The sequence below is a fragment of the Streptopelia decaocto genome (assembly GCF_964273445.1).
Source record: "Streptopelia decaocto genome assembly, chromosome: 2".
Lineage (NCBI taxonomy): Eukaryota > Metazoa > Chordata > Aves > Columbiformes > Columbidae > Streptopelia > Streptopelia decaocto.
This window is the reverse complement of record NC_138655.1, coordinates 65,256,528-65,277,700: the sequence shown is the minus strand read 5'-3', so window position 1 is coordinate 65,277,700 and position 21,173 is coordinate 65,256,528. Positions and strand designations below refer to the sequence as shown.

At 38.0% G+C, this 21,173-nt stretch overlaps 1 protein-coding gene across 1 annotated transcript in view; it reads left to right on the top strand.

Moving 5' to 3' along the window:
- The window catches only part of GABBR2 (gamma-aminobutyric acid type B receptor subunit 2), a gene marked incomplete at both ends in the record, with an annotated part of 486,849 nt that overhangs the window by 280,884 nt on the left and 184,792 nt on the right, over positions 1-21,173 (top strand). Inside the window, one exon of the mRNA XM_082045863.1 lies at positions 5,859-5,919. Coding sequence (XP_081901989.1) covers positions 5,859-5,919 — 61 coding nt within the window. The remainder of the gene's footprint in view (positions 1-5,858; positions 5,920-21,173) is intronic.

Genomic DNA, 21,173 nt, shown 5'->3' with positions numbered 1-21,173 from the left:
CCTTGATTTCAGTAGATGTCACAGAACTTAAAGGGACAGTTTAAATTGCATAATTATTATTTGAAAATAATGTACCATGTTTTGAATTAAAATATAACTTCAATTGCTTTAGTTATCCCACTGCTTTTAAGGTATTTCTGCATGCATTTAATTAAATGGTTTTCTGTATATTAAATACCTAACTCAAGAACCCCTAAAATTACTGAGTTAATTTCTTTTTGAAAAAAATGCTAACAGCCACTTTTGGATCTGGTTTGACTGTGTAGGTCAGAAATTTCAGGGAAAGCCACTGGGGATAAACACTGTTATTCAGGGAGATGACCTGCCTATAGGGAAGAGTAACCCAGATTCCTGGACAATGAAGTGGAACTGAGACAGAAATGTGTTGGCCCATTGGAAAATGCTTGGGAGCGTGAATCCTGTGGCATCTAATTGTCTTGCATCCAGCTGCAGTGTGTGTGCCATCATACTCATAGTCCCTCCTCCAATGAAGGGGTATTTCTGTTATTATTTTAGCTTAAATATATAACTATGATGCTTCAAATCAATAGTAAGGTACCAAGTATAAGCTGATTATATAATACAAATTTGAGTAAGTAAAAAATTATCTGGTGCCATGTGCAGGAAAGCTGTTGGAGAAGGAAGCAAGCATGGCATAAACCAGACCTTTTTTGTAGGTATAGTACTGAAAATCACGGAAATAAGTTCTATTTATTTATTTCTCTGTTTAGTATACTTGAGACAATTTGCAGAAAAAAAAAATGAAGTAAATAAAATGATGGCCAAAGTGCAGACGTGGCCCAAACTGAGAGAGCTGTTAAGAATCTTCTGAGCTCTGGTTGTATTGACTGATGAACAAACCTAAAGGTGTGAATGGAGAAGTGTGTTGGCTGTGGATTTCAGTGTAAGAGGAGTGAAACAATTCTAGCTTTGGCATGGACCTGTGCCCAGAGCTGAGTAATAATAATACTGTCAGTGATAATGCAGTGAAACTTCTAATAAATACTAGTGCTCCATAGCTCAAAAAGAGCTTAATGATATGTTCATAATATAGCAAAGATAAATACTTTTTATCCACCAGGAAAATTAAAGTATAATAAACAGCTGCTTCCAAGCCTAGACAAATGACCCACTGCTATAAAGACAGGGGAAGTCCTATGGGTCTAAAATAAAGTTAATATTGGTTAATATTTTGTGAGTGTGAATGGATGATTGTTGTGGACTTTTTATCCTGGCCACAAATAATGGCTTAAGAAACATCAGTTCAGGAAAAAAGGTGAAGATTGTACATCCGGGATGGTAAACGCTGTCTTTTTAGTAATGAAATGAAATGCCGTTATGCTGTATAACAAAGTACATATGAGTAAGATAAGAATCAATGTTAGGTTTGTGAAACAGAGCACATAGAAGGAGATGGTACACAGAAGAGACAGGGAGATGACGTCCTTATATGTGGCAAGTGTGAGACCAACACTGATTAAATGTTTGGTCCCATTCTTGTTTTCATCATTTGTAAAGGACATTAAAGCACTGTAGATTTTTTTTTGGGGGGGAAAAAAACACCAAACAATTACATGAAAAGCAGCTGGACTCAGAGATATATCTTTAAAAAATTAAAAACCAACCAACCAAAAGCACAAAGAAAAACCTAAAAAAACCCACAACATGAGCTTCTACATTTCTATTTTTTGAGCCATCTAACTTGCCCTGTGCAACTAGTACTGTTTTCCCTTTATGGGGTGGTTGTACCTTTAGGAAAACTGAGTGAAGTTCACTTCTGTACGGCTGTGTTATGAGTTATGCAGCTGCAATAGGTCCCAGATACAGGTTCCTGGGACGTTGTGTGCAGCAGTGGCTGTACAGCCCAGCAGCAACATTTGGGGGTACCATGCTGTGCCAGGTTGAGCTCATTCAGCTTCTCTTCCACCCACTGTTCATGTCTCTGTCTATTGGGCTCCAAGCCACATACTTTCTGTTTCCTCCTGATCAACTTTACAAGGATAATTGCTGATGTGATGGTGCCTGTCCACAGCTCAAAGCTGGGCAGATCAGTTATAGAATCGGTATTTACTCTATCATCACTGTTGTAAATGGTGAAAATTAAAAGAAAGAAGAAAAAATTTGTAGATGTTAGACTGAAGAAAATAAAACAGACACTAAGATACCAGTGTGGTTTGTATTGATCTCCATTGGGATGGTGTCTGTGTAAAGAAGAGGAAAGCTTTGCTGATTAACTATTTTAATGTATAGTAAAATATGTGGTTTGATCTAAGTAATTAACTTCTGTAGTTGATTTAAAGGAGAGAGATAATATTTTGTGTCTCTCAAAGTAAAATAATTATTTGACTAGGAAATATTGCTTGATTCTGAGTCATGTTCTGAAGTACTAACAGTATTGACATTACTTCTATTATTTTTCTTTAAAACAGTATTCTATTGTTTTTCTTTAAAACAGTACTTCTTATCTGTATATTTACTGATCCTTTTGCTAGTAAGTATCTAAACATGCCTATGCAGTATCACCAAAACACAATGGAAGTTAAAAGGGGATTTTGTCTGTTCTTATATTCACATGGATTTCATAATATCTAGATTTTATGGTGGATCACACCATAAGCTGCAGCCTGTACTGGCTGACGTGCTAGAGTATGTGGTGAGGCAAAAATAAAGGATGAAGTAGTACTAAGATTTGCTTTTGTGATGTCAGAGCCTAATGCATGTATTAAGAATATCTATTATTCAAACATCCTCTACTTTAAATAAAGAAAAATCACTGAGTAATTTGTGAATCTCAAGTCTAAAGAAGGTAACTATAGGTAGCTATATCTTACAGTATGTTACCTTGGTGGCAAAGAAATGACAATGAGCCATAGAACATCCTGAGATTATAACTCATTTCTCATGCCATACATCAGCACACCATTTCTACAAAACACGTTTCTGAAAAACTGGTTGACTTATTTCTTACTAGCATTCCTCTAAGTTTACAGAATTAAATACTATAACATTTTATTGTATACTTATATCACTTTTTTGACTCCAAAATATTTGTCTTACTTTTCATAAATCATAGAGTAATCACTGACTCTCATTACTTTCCTTCCTGTTCCTGTTTTAAGTTAATATTTGTAAAAGCAAAACAGAGGTATCTCTATTTACACAATTTCTTGGTGTTCATGCAGAGTGCTCCTTTCTCCCACACTGGCAGAACCAAATACTGCAGCAGGAACATTATGTCCGTGTCTGCTGGGGCTACCTGAAGCCCCAGTAAAAATCTAGGAGTGTTTCCTTACACAGCACATAAGAATTTTAGAGTCTTGAGGCTTTTAAGGTACTTGAGATGCTGTAGCTACTTGTCACCTGTTATTAGGAAACAGCATGTTCCTGAGAAGCAAAGAGCGAAGCGGTAACTGCAGCTGCGGTTTTGATGCCTGGGTAATAAATATGTTCTGTCATCGTCATGGGTTGCACTTTCAGATTTCTGCTTTGCAACTTCTAACTGATATGGCTTTTTGTTGATTTTACCTTTGAAATAGACATGGCATAAATAGCCAATTTCCGTTTCTTGAAATTGTGGAGATTTTTTTTTCCTCTTGGTGTGTGTAACATACAGACACTCTGTAGTTTGTGAACAATAACCTGACAATGTCTGAACTCATTAAATAGTATTTAGAAATTTTTATTCCCTTCAATAACCCAGTTGACTTTTTAGCATTTTCCAGTAAGCTTTAATGAAACTAAAATACTGTGATTTAATAATATTGTAGATAACAAGGATATTTTCACGAGTTGGTGCATAATTCATCGCTATCATCCATGTCTTTATTTACCTACTACTTAGATCAGTGTAAGCCATAAATCTTAATAAAAATAAGCTGCTAAAAATGAATACTTCTAAATCTATAACTCTGTTCTATAGTTTTTTATCCGAATTTTTACATTTATTCAGAGCATTCAGACCTGATTTATGTTTTTTTGGTAGTTTCAGGACATGTATATGAGACTATATGTAGTTATCTACAGTCAGCAGATGCATATGGTTTATGTCTGTACTACTGAGTGATAAAAATGGTGATTTTACAAGAAGCAACGATAATATTGCAAACCAGTTGCATTTGGAATATAGAAAATTTTGTGAGCTGCTATATTATACTTTTAATAATAGATGACAATCATAGATGACTGTCATCATAGATGATAGCAGTAATTCTTGCTGTATGTTTATCTATAAATAGCACTCTAGTCGACTACAACTTACAGTCCTATTATCTTGTAATAAAAGAATAAGAAGAGACAGAGTTAAAATAAAGGCAGTAAATTTAGAATCAAATGAAAAAAAATAATTCTACCACATAGTGAAAAATTTATCCACAGAAATCTCTGACAGAGGTCACAAACCCAGGAATTTAGTAAGGTCAAGACTGTATTGACCGTGTATATATATATATATATATATATATATATATATGAACCAAGTGATACTTGCATAGCATCTTTACGGCTCTCTCCTTTAGTATTTTCTACTATTTTTCACTTGCACCAAGTAGCCAAGCGTATTATAATTATCTTCAAACAAATGAAGGAATAGTAAATACTGCTTCTGCAAACTAAAGGAGATTGGGATGAAAGCTGCTAAGGTGCACACAAAGCTCTGCCTACTAATGTTTTACATTCTCTCCTGGGGTTGTGTCAGCTGCCACTGGATGAGACTTAGCATGACCAGTGTTCATGCCTCTTGCTCTCTTTTTGTTGTGGACTGGGGCTTCTGGCTTTTAAGGCTTAACACAAGGTAGCTTACACTTGTTGAAGGGTGTCTTTATCTATTTATCAAGGCGAAATGGTGTCTTATGCCTTGCAGGGGCTGTGGGGTGAGTGTGCTGCACTGCACATCCATTGTACGGTTCCTTGCAGGGAGCTGACTCAGATGGTTGCCTTCAGTACATCCCCTTGGTGACCAAAAAGGATTATCCAAAAAGGGACTGGCTTGCACAGAGAAATGTTTTATAGCCTTACATGCTTATTGTTTGGTTTCTCTTATCCCAGTGTCTGCTAAAACAAAGATTAATGGAGATAATAATAATAAACCAAACTGGGGATGCAGTAAAAAAGCAATCTATATTGACAGCACTCTACACTCCACTGCAGGTTCAAAATATTAGAATTACATCTTAGCATAAATGAATGAAAACCTCTTCTTTCATACTCAATCATGAAATAGCTGAAGTAAGGAAGAAATTAAATAGGAACTTAAATAAAGTCAGAAAAATGGGATGAAAGATGGGAGTAATTTGCTAGGAATATGTAAGGAGGTTTCAGCGTTACGTGACCATTATTTTGAAGAGCAATAACATGCAGCACAAGAAAGAATAGTATTGACTTAAAGGCATTTCATTTAAAAGGAATACTAGGACATGGATGTTGATGTAGTACAAAATCAAGCCACAAAAACTGCAGATATCCATAATCATTCATATAAGATAATAGAGCCATTTGGAGAACCATATGAAGAATGAAATGGAGAACAATTTTTTTTGTGTTGTCTTTGATAGCTCTTACATGTCCTTTATAAAAAATCACACAGTTAAAATTGATTGTTTGCATGTCTCTCTTCATCTGAGATTCAGTAAGTACCTTCATTTCCATCCATGAAAAGTGGGTGATAACACTGGTCAAGTTTCTAAGGCCATTTGAAATCTGTGGAAGAAAGCTTTACGGAGATATTACTGAGTTATTTTAAACTTTAATTTTAAAGCTTTCTTGGGTAATTTTAATAGTGAATGGAAACTAATCACAGTGCTAATGAAACTATATTATGAGAGATTTATAAAACCTTTAAGGTATTTTTTTATTTTATTTAGGGTCAAGTTGTTTTCAGAAATGGAGAGAGGATGGGAACCATCAAATTTACGCAATTCCAAGGTAGGTTGCAAACAATTTAATTTTCATTATAATTCTGTATGCAGTTTCAAACTTGTGTATCAGCTGCATTTGTTTCAGGATGTTTTAAATATACAGTTATTTTGAAAGGGAACTGCTTGCAAGATCCATCAAGGTACTAAAAAGTTTTGTTACCTATTGAAAATATTGTTTTGAACCCTGAGTGCTCTGACATATTCCCAGATATTTCCAAGAATTTTTCTAGAAGAAAACCCACACACTTGTAGAAACTACTACTGATCTGTAACACCCAAGAGCTGCTGGAAAAACTGTACAGGTCAGCCAAGCATCCACCTCTTAATACAGTTGTTTCTGCAAACTGAATCTGAAGAGGAACTTAAAGAGGATTTTTGCTGTTAAGCTCTTTCAAGTTAGCGTTAGTGCTCTCTGAAGACTCGCTGTTGACATTCTGCAACTGCTTGCTAGAAGCTGCTTCAGGAGTTGGTCCCTCAGCGTGCAGAGGACACAAACTGCTGACCCAATCCCTTGGAGGCAAGACACCCCACCGTGTGACTCCCCCAGCCCGAACTGCTCCTGCAGGGAATGGTCTTGGCAGCAGAGACCACGAATGCAGCCACAGGGACTTGTCAAGGGTCATTTGCAGCTGGGATGAGGCACTTGCTTGGGAGAGTTTTCTGCAGAAATGATGATTCATAAAAGACGTGTTACAGTTGCTTCTACGGTTTATAGAATGCGATTCATGTTTTTTGTTCCTAGGCTGAGATAAAACTGCAGACGATTGCATTTGGATGGTCTCGTGAGAGTAGTAGTGAGAAAGCTGGCAAATCCTTCTCAGACAATGCATGAGAAAGAGGCTTGCACTCCCTTTGTCTTCTGGAGATCACTTTCAACATAATCCTGCTGACCATGTTACAAAGGCTCATCCTTTAAACAGAAATTGTCTGCTGTGTGGACGTTATTATTAATGAACAGCCATACACTTGAGAGGATCTGTTACTCATTCTAATTTACTGAAGCAATCTTTGGGATTGCTTTTGCCTTCACAACTCTTAAGTGATGCTATTAACTCCTGTTCCTTGAAGCATTTCTACCCACTAAAACTTTGCAGACATTATCTCATGATAATATAATTTAGAAATTCTTGCTCGACACTAATAATAAATACTGATTGTTTCCTCTTCTTCCTCTCCCTTCTCCCCTGCCTGCCCTATTTTTTCATGGTAGCAATGTTTACAGCCACTCGAAAGAACCATGAGAAAATACCATAAGGGGATTTTACAAGAGGTGTTTATTCCTCAGAAGTCTGAAGGAGCCCTTACTCATTATGCCTAAGACAGCTGTATGGACCCTTCTAGAGCATCTGAGTGAGGAGGATTCCCTCTGTGCATTGAGGATGTGATTTGGGATCACGGGGAGGTGCAACTTGTGTCTTCTGAACTGATCTGGAGGAGCAATAGAAGTCCAGGATAGCTGGTTTTATACAGGTTTCTATTTGCAACAATTCAAATTGGGTTTCTTTACAGTGTTTTCAGTTTCATATCAGATGCTATTTAACACCAATGGTTTTATCGTCACTTTGAGTGCTGCTTGGTCAATAAGAAGATAAAGAAACAGTTGCCCATTTTGTAATTGCTTGCAATGAAAAATTACTATTTCAGAACTGATTCAGACACGTACTTGGGATTTTGCTAATCAGTTAAAGGTTTCCAGTTGACCTACTGGAAAAAATAATCCAGGCATTCTATGGAGAAATGCAGGAGGAGGGCTGGATTATCTCTCATGCAAGCAATAGTCTGCCAACACATCTGAAGCCTGGTTTAAGTTTTGCTTAATTTCTTACTAATTTTGGAAAAGTATGTACAAAAATCTATGAGAAATTGAAACAAGGAAGAGTTGAACAACATAGGTGAAAGTAATCTATCCTTTTTTAACTACAAATGGTATTTTAACCATTAAGATGATTTTTTTTCTGTTCTTTTTTCATTGGTATTGTCTTTACACAAGGATTTTATATTCAATAATTTTGGTATAATTGTATAAATCATTAATTCTTTATTATTTAGGAAGCTTTCTGAAGCATTCACATTAACTTTTAATAAATCTTGTACCATTGGGGAAGTTTCTAATAATGGAAAGGAGTTAATTAAGCCCACTATTTAAAATGGTAAATGGGCTTTTCCTTTGTAGTTTTAGCTGTTAGGTGCTATCAAGCTTGAGATAGATATACAACTCATTCTTATTTGTTTGTTTCAGTCTTTTGTTTGTTTTTTATTTACTGTATAATACAAATAATGATGATTTCTTGGAAAGAAATACCACATCAACAATGTCTTGTAAATGATTTTATGTGATTAATTGTGAGTACAGCATGTATCAAATGTGTTAGTAGTTGTTATCTAAACATCATAACAGGGAATAATCAGTTTTAGTGTTCTATACCTAAGGAATCATTTCTTCATCTACACTGGTGTATGATTTTGTTAACAATTTGAGTGAAAATGTACAGTTACCACAAATTATGGCAGAAAAATAAGAGAGGTAAATAAGTAATCATGTATTAGCAGTAGGATTCCTTGGCCAAAACCACTGTTCCTCGTTTGCCAGGGTAGAAAATCAGCTGGATAGACGCAGGACCTTCATTTTCTGTTCTTTGCTGGAAACTGTTGTGTTAATGAGACTATCTGCAAACATTTTGGCTACGGAAAAAGCAGATAGCCATGTCTGCCAGAGGCAAGGGAGAACCAGCCTGTGAGGGTGCAGAGGGTAACTGCACTATGCCTGACATGCTGTCGTAGAATTTTGAATAGCTGATCTAATTTTGAATCTAGATATAGTTTTTTTTCCGAAGCTCATGCTAGTCATGTTGCTCTTTCAGCTTCTGTGCAGCCTGTTAGTTTTGCAAGTGGTCAAACAGATGGTACCAGAGAAAGCTGTGACCAAGCTACTCACTGCTTTATAGATCATGAATACCACCCAGGAATGATTTAGTATGCAGCAAGGGATACAAAGCACATGTAACAGCATTTTCTTCCCCTACCTTACTGGCAAATAAAGAGCAGTCTGTCAGTCTAGCTCAAATATCCAAGTGATGTTTGAAGCTGGCATCCTTCCGAATGAATGTCAGTTTTTCCATGGATGCTAATTAAAGGACTATTCTCATTGTCAAACAAGCAGTCGAAGGAGATGGCCAAAATCTTTTGGCTAGTAAGAGCTGAAAGAGAGTCCTGGCAACTGTTGTGTACCTATTGGGGAGCAGATAGGGCAGCAACAAAACGGATTGTAGATTGCTGTAATACAAGAGGCTGCAAGAGTACACACCTGTCCTTCAAAGTGTTTCACTTTGGCAGATCTTTTTTGATTAATCTGACTGGAGCCTTTAGGCGTTTTGCTTTCAGTCATATTCCTATTTCTGTCAGGCATTAGAGAAAACCTACGCGACTGCTGTGCTGGAATAGGTGAAAAAGGAAAATTGAAGCTGAAATGTGCATAAATCATGCTGCTTGCAGATAGGAACAAACGTCCGTGGTACTGCATATTGATAAAAATTGAAGAAAGTGGACGGTTGTCTACTATGTCTTTCTGCGAAGAATTTAGGAGTTCCAGCTCATTTAGCCTGGTAGTACAATACGACATTTGTTAGTGTCGAAGGCTGATCTGGGTACAAAGCAAGTGGGAGCATGGCTCATCAAGTGTAACAAGGCCATTGGTCTTCTTAGGAAAGGCCTTACTGAATTTCTGTGGTAAAAGCCTCAGAAATTCTTCTCTGAGTTTAATCAACAGATAGACAAACAAATGTTTATTCTACAGTCAAGAGCAAGTTACATGAGAATCCAGGATTGCTTTCCTGGAACCTCAGTTCATCTACTTAGTACTGACTTTTTTGCTGTCCAAAACTGCTTCAATAAAGGACACATTAGCCATTCTCCTGAATCACCTACAGATACAATATCTTGTTCTCCAGGGTCATCAATCCAACCCTAGAAAAGTTTCCTTCTATTATTCTAAGTATAATCCAGCAGACTCTTAACTACTTTTGGTTCTTGCTTCCATAAGGGTTCATATAAATAATGAGACTAATTGCCTTTGATTTTTTTTTTTTTTAATATTTAACATCTGTCCAGTATATACCCCACAGACCAGTTTGTGGATTTTTTTTCTGTGATAATATTGAAGGAGTACAATACAATAAACAGAAAATATATAGTGACAACTCAGAAAACTCAAATTTGAAATATCTCATGTCATATATCTGGAATCTGTGGTGTCAAATATCCAGAATCAGTGGATTCAGATTTCTCTGCTTCTGTAGCATACTTACAAAGTGAGAATACAATATCTTTATAAATATTAAGGTTTTTTTCACAGATTAAGGAGTACCTTTGAAGAGCTGGGTATGAACTTATGGGAAAAGTAAATAAAGAAGCACAGAATTCTGTTGGCTGAGCAGAACTTGATTAGCGAACAATAAATAATCGATAGTATCATGGAATGGACAGTAAATATGTAAAACAAACTGTGTGCTGCTTATCCTGGGCAGTGGGATTCTTCTGGAAAAGATCACTCTGTCATTAAAGACTATGATCTAGCACACAAAACAAGGGAATTAATTAAGGAGTCAGAAATCTTACTTCTGACACATCCTAACTGTAGTGCTTGACTGCAATCACGCAAATGTGTGTGGTAGACTTCTTGGTGTACTTCACTCCGTTTTGTCTGCATGTGAGTAGTAGAGTTAGATTTTAGCCACTCATATCTTAATGACTTCTGTTTCTTTTTAGCTTAGTGATCGATTCATCCTGTCGAATTCAGTCTGTCAAACAGTACCCATGGTAATTTGTAGCAATTTTCCAGCACACCACACACATGAACCTCTCCCTGGCACTGCCCTGAACCTGCTTTTACATCTCCAGGGTAGTTAGTAGTGACTACATGGAACCTTTAATAGGTCCCTTCCAATTGAAATCCCCCCAAATAATGGTTTCTTACCAGATGTTTCAACACCAGTTTATCCTGATAGTCTGAATTGTGTTACACAAAAGCCCACTGGCGCTATCGTGTCTTATAGCTTGTCATGTAGAACACTGATTCAACAAATATTTTAGGCATGGCATTTCAGTCAGGCTACCTCCTCTGTGGAGTACCACTTTCCTCTTTTGTTGGCAATGATGTTTTCTTAAGTAATTTGGGACAGTATTATCTATATGAAACTATCAGGTATCTACAAAACTGATTTAGAGTCCCTTCTCAATGAAAAGAATAGCCTTCTAATATGGAGAGCTATACCAAGTAGACTCCTGAAAGGACATCCCTTAAATGTGGAGTCACTGAATATTGTCATTGCCAATTACGAAGATGGACTAGAATGTGTAATTATCAAGTGTACAATGGTCTCTGAGGGAGCCAGCAAGCACAAGTGGGACTAGACAAGAATTCAGAAAGATATTAACGAATTGAAGAAGTAATCAGGAGATAACAGAATGCAGTTTATTTAAGTCAAATGACTGGTGCTACATTGGGAATAAACTGCTGTGCAAATACAAAATGGGGAACAATTCGCTAGGCCATAGTTACACATAAAAGGAACTAGGGGTTATCGTGGGTCACAGGCTGAACATGAGTAAGCAAAAACATGACGAGGTAAAAAAAGAAAAATTCTGTACTATGATTTATAAATAATAGTATCCTTTTAATCTACCCAGTGCCAAAAGGCTACAGCTAACTACTGTGTCTAGTGCTGATTTAAGGAAAATGTGTAAAGATGACAGAGGATTAAAAATATACCTCATTAGGAGAAGCGTGAGATCTAGACTACTTAGAGAGACAGTTGAAATACGTTAACAATTGCCACCAGAACATTTGCTTGTCCTGTCCTCATCAGCTGGCTGAGAAGTAAGGGATTTAAATAGTAGCAGTGCAGATTTAAGCCACAAATTAGTAAAAACTTTCAAATGAAAATGATATTTAAATACTGGAGTGTGCATAGAATTGCTACCTCTGGAAGTTTTGAGTTAAACAGACCTCTGAAGTGAAATGGGTGTATTCATTGTGCCTTGAGACAAACAGGTGGCTTCTGTTACATCTTAAAGTCTCTGCTGGGTCCACTGATTTAATTTTAAGCTGTTGGTCCTCTGCAGTGTATGTTATGTGATTCTGATACTACTTAAAAAAACCTGTCTGCTGTATTCTACTAATACCATTTATTGTATTTCTTTGAATTTTTTCTAGTAGGAGACATAACATAAGCAAAAAACCTTAACTTTGGTTCCTCTTCCAACACTGATTCTATGTTGTTTTGTTTTGTTTTGTTTAGTTTTTTCCAACCCATTATTTGAGTGTAAAACGCTTAAGTGGGGGGCTTGGGTTCCTCATCCAAGTGAGGATCATAATTACAAATATATTATAGCAGGGGTGTCAAACTCATTTTCACCGGGGACACGTCAGCTTCGCCATTGCCTTCGAAGGGCCAAATGTCATTTAGGACTGTATAAATGTAGGAGTCCTAAAATGACATTCGGCCCTTTGAAGGCAACCATGAGGCTGATGTGGCCCCTGGCAAAAATGAGTTTGACACCCCTGGGTTATAGTGTCAGACCCTCTGACCCTATATCTTCTAATCCATCAGTCTTGATTTTTTTTCTGTGTTGTGCAAGATTTTTAGCAAAACAAATAGTGAAAGTCATTATCCAGACATATGTATAGACTGGTCATAAACAGGAAGAGGCAAAAACTACAGATCTCCTCAGGCACGAAGTGAATTAAACCTGGGATTTCCCAAGTATATGATGACTCTTCCAACCATTTGTATCTAAATAAGTACTTTATGAAATGGAAGTTCTGCACCTGCCCTTCTGCTGTTGTGTTTCAAAGAAGGGACTCTCAGTCAGTTAACAGAAAATAGTAATTCCTCCCCCCACAACCGACACACATAAACACACACATTTTTAAAAAAAGCACTGATAATTAGGAAATCTATCAAGACATAAATCCTCATAACCCCAGACAGAAAAGTGAAACTTCTTCATTATCTGTGTACCAAGTGTTGGGACTTGGAGTGCAGAGATTTTGGTGTTTCAGTACCTAATGATGTAACACCTGATAACCTGTTTGGATCTGACCATTACTGTTTCTATATCTAGCGCATGAAGAATTGCAGTATTGGGTCAAGTAACAAGCTCTGTCCAGCTCAATATCTGCTTGATAGTGGATACTGCAGGAAGGACATGGCATATGCTAGTTATGGGTATCTGTATCAGAACAGCCACATATAGAATTGTTTTATCTCAATTATATACTCTCAATTCCCAAAGTCAAGTGTTTTCATGACTTTTGGAGCTGGAAAATGTCCTTGGACCACCAGATTTAACAGTTGCGTGTGGATTTATCCTCTACCAATTTGTCATACCTTTCATGGATCCATTTACACTTTTGGACTTCAACACATCCAGTGGCAATGGGTTTAACAAAATAATTATGCATGCAATGATTTAAGCCCTTCCATCTGTTTGCTTGTTTGTTTCAAATCAGCTATCTCACAATTTCACTGGGCATGTCCTGTTTCTTGTAATGTGAGAAGCAGTTTCTTCATATCATTCATATTTTACAGATCTCTCTTATCAATGACTCTTTTAGAAATGCAAGTCCTTGTCATCTGTTTGTTTTTTTCATCATATAAAACTGCTCCAGAATTCTAATAATCCTCTACCTTGTCTGATACTCTTATTGCCTTTTTGCGATAACATAAGAGTCATATGTAACATTGATACATCCACTTCCATACCTCACACTGCTGAATGACCTTTTTATGTCATTTTAACTACTTTCCCAATATTCCGTCCTACAACATCCATCCTCTCCTTGCCTCTTTGGCCACCAGTGAACACAGCACTGATGTTTTCAAGGAACACACCACAGTAAATTCACGGTCTTATCCTGAATGCTACTAATTAATTAGTACCAACCACTACTTATACTTGATATTATCTTTCTCTTTTATTTTAATTTGTACCTTACTATCACTGAATGTCACCTGTCATTTTATTATCGGTATCTCGGGCACCTTTATACGAGTGCTCTGTCAGATGAAAACATAAACATTTCTCTTTTTGTTCCTTACCTACTAGTAGCAAGTAGCAGTGTTTTCCCCTGAGACAGTTATTTCTTTTGTAATCTGGCCTGTTGGTATGATTTGCTAGTAGCTGGTGTTGTTTGTTTGTTTGTTTGTCTGTTTGTTTGTTTTGTTGGTGTTGTGGGGGGTGGGGTATGTTTTGTTTTGTTTTTAATAAATAAACATGGAATAATGTATTGAGATTCAGGCACCTAAGTTGTGCACATGTGCTGTCAAACTGGAGAAAGGACAGATAAGAGCTGCAGAAGTTGTTTGGGGTCTTAGGGCATTACTTATAAAGAAAGATAAACAGGATTAAGTGTGTGGAGTTGCTAGAGTCGCCTCATTTGGAACAAGTCGCATTGTGTGGATATAAATGGCAAGGCCAGGGAGGGTGCACTGAAAGGGCACGCTGAATCTGCAGCTGCTGCTTGTCACGGTGGCTTATTTTGTTTTACCTGAGTTAGCTTTAAACCGGTGGATGGGGCTGCTGCTAGCAGTGTAGCAACAATAACATGGAGCAGACTCTAAACTGGGACAGCACAGCTTTGCAGCTATCAGCGTTCAAGCCAGTGAGTTTAGGACTAGCCGGGTACTTCCGTACCACCCGAATTTGCAGTAAGCAAGACAGAATCATTGGGAAGAACTGGATTAGTTATTTTTCCCCAGGCATTATCAGCAGGCACGCGTGAGGAGCAGGGGAGACCTATTTATCGCTGTGTGTCTATGCCTGTGTTTTATAGAGCAGTTCATCCCCTGAGAGATAGTTTGGACTCTGCAAATAATTATTACTGGGAAAAGTGCATATGGTTTAGAAATAGCTGTCGTTTTTATAGGCTTCTAGTTCAGGTCATCCAGCATACTCTGAGGCACAAAGTGTTTCAAAGGAAATGACAAGTTTCTGTCACTTTTTTGTGCAAATATGTCTTAGGGGCTGTCTTAAATGCCACGGAAAGGGACCAAGCTTCAAAAGTAACAGCAAAGAAGGAAGTTGGAAAGCAACAGAAAATAATTTTACAATAATTAATCTCTACTAAAGTTTGAAGAAAGTAGTACCCTGCTAAAGAAATGACATGTGGGAAGGACCTGAAAGAATTGTCATCTCTCTTCTTCAGAGTTCTCCTACTTTTCCCACAAATTAAAATATACATAATTTTTTTTTGCAACCAGTATTCAGAATCCTACCTCTACTAGAGGTAACTCACTCAGGTGTTTCATTTCAGGTGGTGTGCAATGCTGTCCCACCTTTTTACCACCTCATCCTCCTCACATTTTGAAGAGAGGCAGAGTCTCTTTTAAGGGCTGTGCAGCTGCCCTGACCTGCTGCTCTCTGCAGAGCTGCGTGCTTGCAAGTCTCTCCCCCTGGCATCTTGGAAAGATGCTATTTTTCTGGAAGGCATTGCAATACAGTTTCTCCAGGGGGATGAAAGGAGCCAGAAGACTTATGAGAAATCCATCAGATTCTGCTATATGTGGGAAAATATTTCATTTGGTGTAATTAGAGAGTGGGCTAGCAGCCACGGTTAGCCCAAGAGTGTGCTAACAAGAACCTTATGGAGTTCAGCAAGGACAGGTGTAATGTCTTGCACCTGGGAAAACATAATCCAGTAGTGCAGCACAGACTGGGATGTACCTGCCTGGAGAGCAGCTCAGTGGAAAGGAACCTGGAGGTCCCAGTGGATGACAGTGTGCTGCTGCAGCAAAGAATGCCCACAGGATGCTGGGTTGCATCAACAAGGGCATCACCAGCAGAGATAAAGAAAACATTATCTCACTCTACTCAGTGCTTGTCAGGCCACACCTGGAATACTGTGTTGAGTTTTGGTCTCCAGTATACCCTCCACTGTAGCATGGAGGGTGTTGGTCTCTTCTCCCAAGTACCAAGAGATAGGACCAGAGGAAATGGCCTCAAGTTGCACCAGGGGAGAATTAGATTGGATATTAGGAAACATTTATTTACAGAAAGGGTTGTTGGGCATTGGAACAGGCTGCCCAGACAAGTGGTGGAGTCACCATCCCTGAAGGTGTTTAAAAGGCTTTTAGACAAGGTTCTTAGGGACACAGTTTAGTGCTAGAGTTAGGTTAGCTTATGGTTGGACTCAGTGATCCTGATGGTCTCTTCCAACCAAAATGATTCCATGATTCTAAGCAATATATGGACAGGCTGATGATCAAAGGATTGGGAAGCTGCCATATGAGGAAAGGCTGAGAGAAATGGGTTTGTTCAGCCTTGAGAAAAGAAGGCTTAGGGGAGACCTCATCACCATGTTGCAGTATTTAAAGGGTGGCTGCAAAGAAGTTGGGGAGTCCCATTTTACAGGGAGTCACATAGAAAAGGTGAGGGGCAATGGGTACAAGTTACTCATGGGGAAATTCTGATTAGACACAAGAGGGAAATTTTTCACAATGAGAATAATCAGCCGTTGGAATAATCTCCCTGGGGAAGTGGTGGATTCCCCAACATTGGACACTTTTAAGATTCAGCTGGACAGGCTGCTGGGCCATCTTGTCTAGACTGTGCTTTTGCCAAGACAGGTTGGACCAGATGATCCTTGCGGTCCCTTCTAACCTCGTATTCTATGATTCTGTGAATTAATAGCGAATGTGGTCTATTGCAATGACATCATCCCTGACCCGTAGTTCATATATTTCCCCAAGAGATACAAACCAGTGAAATAGAACAACTTTAATTCTTAATGAGTGGAAGAGAAGAAAATGAAATTTATCTGGGTCACTAAAAAGACATGGATTTATTACTTGACATTACAGCATTTGAACAGACAAAAGCAGAATATTGTTTAGAATTACACCATACCAGCATGTAAAGGTTTGTGTAGCTGTAGGCTAGAGATAACCAAGATAAGATTATAATGCCCGACAGATCTCTGAGTCAATGGAATTTTATAATGAAGAGCATTTGACTAAAAATTTCCTTTAAACAACCACTTCCTGGATGGTAGGCAATGTTAACTGCAGTGTTGCGAGAAAACAAGGGTGACAGGAAGACCTATCATAGATGAGGGAGATGAATAAGGGACAGTTTTTAAAAAAATAGTGAAGATGGGTTTGATCACAGTGCAGGTGACCAAAGGCAGTTGTGAATCCTATGCTGCTGAATTCATACACGCAATGGTACTAAACCTTTGAGAGCATGGAAATCATATTAATCCAGATATTGCTTCCTTATTAAGGGCACAAAAGACCAAATCGCTTTTCATATTTACTAGTGCCCCTTTTTGCATCCTAATCATAGTTTCTTTTTGTTCTGTCATTACAAGTGCTAGTATAATTTCAAGTCATAGCTGATTAGGCAGTCATTGTATTGGTACCTGGTTCTCTAAACTGACATTTTAGTTGCTGTAAAAACAATGTTTCAATAGATCATCACTGGAATATGGATAGATAGATGATGGATCCTTGCCTCAATTAAAAGTATGCTATAGATCCCAAATTAGTAATACAGATTCCCTGTTCTGGCCATTTTAAAATGTCGGGTTATTTGCAAGCCTTGTGAGGCAAATAGCTCCATGGTCTGCTCTGAACGTGTTAAAATGGAAAGCTGAGCACATTGGGGAAGCAGATTCCTGTGCTCATCAGTCTGCATATTGGAAAGAACAAGGTGTCTAACATACACAGAGACCCAAGTCCTTGAGCAATCAATTTTACTCTTTTACAAGACTGCTTGTAGCACTTAGTTTACAGGATGAAGCAGCAGAGTGTTCAGTGGATTGAAGGGATGTTGCACATTCAGAAAAGCTGACGACTCCAACAGGCTCTTAAATACAAAGCATATGCTTCTTGCATTTAGAAGAGAAAATAAGGAGAGGCTCCCTGCACAGAACAAGGGGAAATAAGCCTTCCTCTCATTCAGGCCCTTCAAAAGGTCAGTGCAGAAAGTGTTATAACACAAAGTGATTTTAACCTGACTTTGCTAATGTGACATTTGGAGCATGGTTGTGGCAGCGTGATGTGACAGCAGGCGAACGTAGTGTTGTGTTAGTAAATGGCAGAGGGCCTGATAAAAAGGAGAGAGTTGTTCGCATATTTAGTCTGTGCTTCCCCCCTTGAAAGGGAAAGACTATGAAAAGCCCCTGAAGTGTGAATCACAAAGGTCAATAAATACATGAAGGGTTTGTTGAATTCAGAGGAGAGAGCAAAAGTTTTGAAAAATCACTCATGAATTTTCACATCCAGAAATGTTAAGTTAGATTTAAGGTTGCAGTTGTATACAGAAGCTATAGATCATCAAAAGCTTTTTAACTGCTCATATCCAGGTTTGATAAATTCAGTTGACAATAGAAGTGATGACCTGCAGCCAAATGCTAGATTATTGCCTGTGTGTTACAGGTTCATTTTTCAGCACTCTAGGCCTATTTTAATCACTGAAAGCCTCCCAACACTCAGGCAGCTTTAGGCCAGACAATGATGTACTGACAGCTAAAATCAGTGGTGCGCATAACTCAAACTGTGGGCTGGCTTTGGAGTTAGGGGGATTTACAGAAGCAAGAGTTCTGGGTAGGACTCTGGACTCACAAGTCATAAATACATACACATGTGCCCTGTGGATGTAGAGTGCCCTACTGATGCCATGGATCAGCAGGTACATAGAATATTCCTTCCTCTCGGCTTCAGTTAGACTGATTTCTCTTTTTCTCTTATTCATTCATGTTTGAATAGTTTTTTTAAACCAAAGTTGAATTTATTTTTTGTTAGCCCTCTATGATCTATCTAGATGTATGGAAGAGGCTGTCTAAATGTAAGAAATATAAAAGATAAAATGTTAGGGGGAAAGGCAACTGAGTCGTAAGACTTATATTTCTAAATCACTCAGGCATTTTTGAAAATGCTACCAAAAATTTATTCTCCCAAAACTGTGCAAATCTGAAACCTGTTTTGTAAGATAGTCAGATAAATGTGTTGCCCTCAGCTTTGTAACTGAAGACTTGAGCATGTAAGCAGTTTTCCAAGCTTTTTCTCCCTTTAGACATCATTGTGATTGACAAAAGGGGTCTCACTATAATAGTGGTAATGTTTTCATGCTCTTTTACTGAATTAAAAAAGAAAAACAGTCTAGGTAGTTCCTCAGGTCTGCCTTGTGGAATTTTGTGCTGAGACTTTCTCAGCGTGAGACTCTAAAAGGAATAAAAGTTTATCTTAAATGATCTGTCAGGTTCCATTTATTTACAGTAATTGGCCTGGGGCTCTCCCATTTAGCAAAGCCTTGGCTGCTCTTGCATGGTCAGAGAAGTTGGAAGAAAAGGCTCTTTTTGCTGCCTAGAGATGCAGCCATACAAAGCCATTCAGCTATCATTTCTGCCATTTCTTCGTATCCCACGGGGTCATGGGCAGATGTACTGGAAGAATAACTTTGAACCTTCACAATCTGCATACATACCTCCCTGTGCAGGACAGCAGATACCAGCAGAAACATGCGCTGCCCCTTTTCTGGCAGGCATGCATTAAAATTATGCTTGTTTGAACCTCAGAATTTGCAGTGCTTTTCCTGAACTCCAGAGAACTGCAAGCTGCAGATGCAAAGGATGGTGAGAGAAGAGATGATATCTGTTGCTTTGTGCTTTCACTAGCTCATTAATGTATAGACTAAAAGAACAGGTGCAAAAGTGGCTCAGCAGTATCCTTCATTACAATGTAATTGATTTCATGACTGTAATTTACACTCATTCAAACAGTATGCATTCCAGGTGGCATTTATATGCTCATAATTGTAGATAAATTTAGGTTGGAATATTATGAAATGCTTTATTTAAGACTAGGTATATTCCATTTGCTTGCTTTCCTTTCATCTTTTTAGCTTTGCAACTATTATTGAAAACAAGTAAAAAAGGGGGAGATGGGCATAAGGGAGTGAAATGTGGCATTTGCATGCCATAAACAGCACTCGAAAGGCAGCAATTAAAAGATCAAAGGTAAAAGCTCACAAATATTTTTTTCCTTCTATTCTCAAGTATAAAATGACTAAAGCTGAAAATCTCTAGCATTTGGAAAGTTACAAGCAGCTGAGGTAAGCTCATTAAAGGTCCTGATAAAGAAATGGGAATACTCTATGCTGACAGACCCAATTTTAACTACGTGAAAGATTAAGTCATAGAGTGGCTTTTAGTCACTTTGCATTAGGAAAGTGAAATTCTGTCCCTGTTTTACGTTGCTCAGGATGGAGATGGAAACACAGAGTTGAAATGTTTCATAAAGTTACTCTAATGCAGTCAAATGGTTTGCCACTTAGCATTTACAAATAGTTTCCTGACTAATATAGAAACAGGAAAGCTGCCCAAGATGGGCAGAAAGGAGATACAAGCCACAGGGTTCTCTGAATTTCACCTCCGTCAGTCCTTTTGCATTGATCTTGGTTAGTATCGTCCCAGGGCAGAGGGCGGCTAGAAAACTAGACCTTGAAAACTAGGTTCAGTTCTTCCTTTGGTAAAAATGTTAAGAACTTTACAATTGGTTAAATTTTGTATAAAAATTAGTGATGTACATGTACTGTTGTCTCAGACCCAGCATAAACAACATACAGTATAACCTCTGTCACCATCATGTGTGTGTTTTCTCGTCTTCGTAGAGGGCTGGGAGCAATCAGTCCCTCAAATATTGGTAAACTCCTTTGTGCTTTGACTAGAATGTTCTCCTGTACATTCCATTTTCTCAGATAATATGGGAGTTGTCTTCATCTGAGATTTGTGAATTGCAGTTCAAGAAATTGCCACTGATTACCTAAACAAAAAGCTGTGTGTTCTTCATAAAGATCTAAAACAGGGGAAAGCTTCCTGGCTTGTACACGTGGTAGGTTTCCCTTCCTATACTACAATTTAGCTGCCATTCTCAAGGGTAGGATTTTTGCTCTAGTCCATAATTATGTGGCTAGATAAAGATGTAAGGGAATGTTTAGATTAAATGTCAGCCAAATCATTGGGTAACTCTGCGTAATAGTCAGGCAGTAGAACAAGCTGCCAGGAAGGTTATGCCATCCACATTTCATTTTTCAGAACAGGCTAGCTTTCTTTTTTTTTCCTAAAGATGATGGAGTGGCCAAGAACAAACAAATCTGAACAACAGATGTTTCTCCTTTTCATCTGGAATGATTCTATACATTGTGCTTTCTGGAGAAATCAATAGCTGTTCTGGTAGATGGATAAAACCCAGTCAACAGATA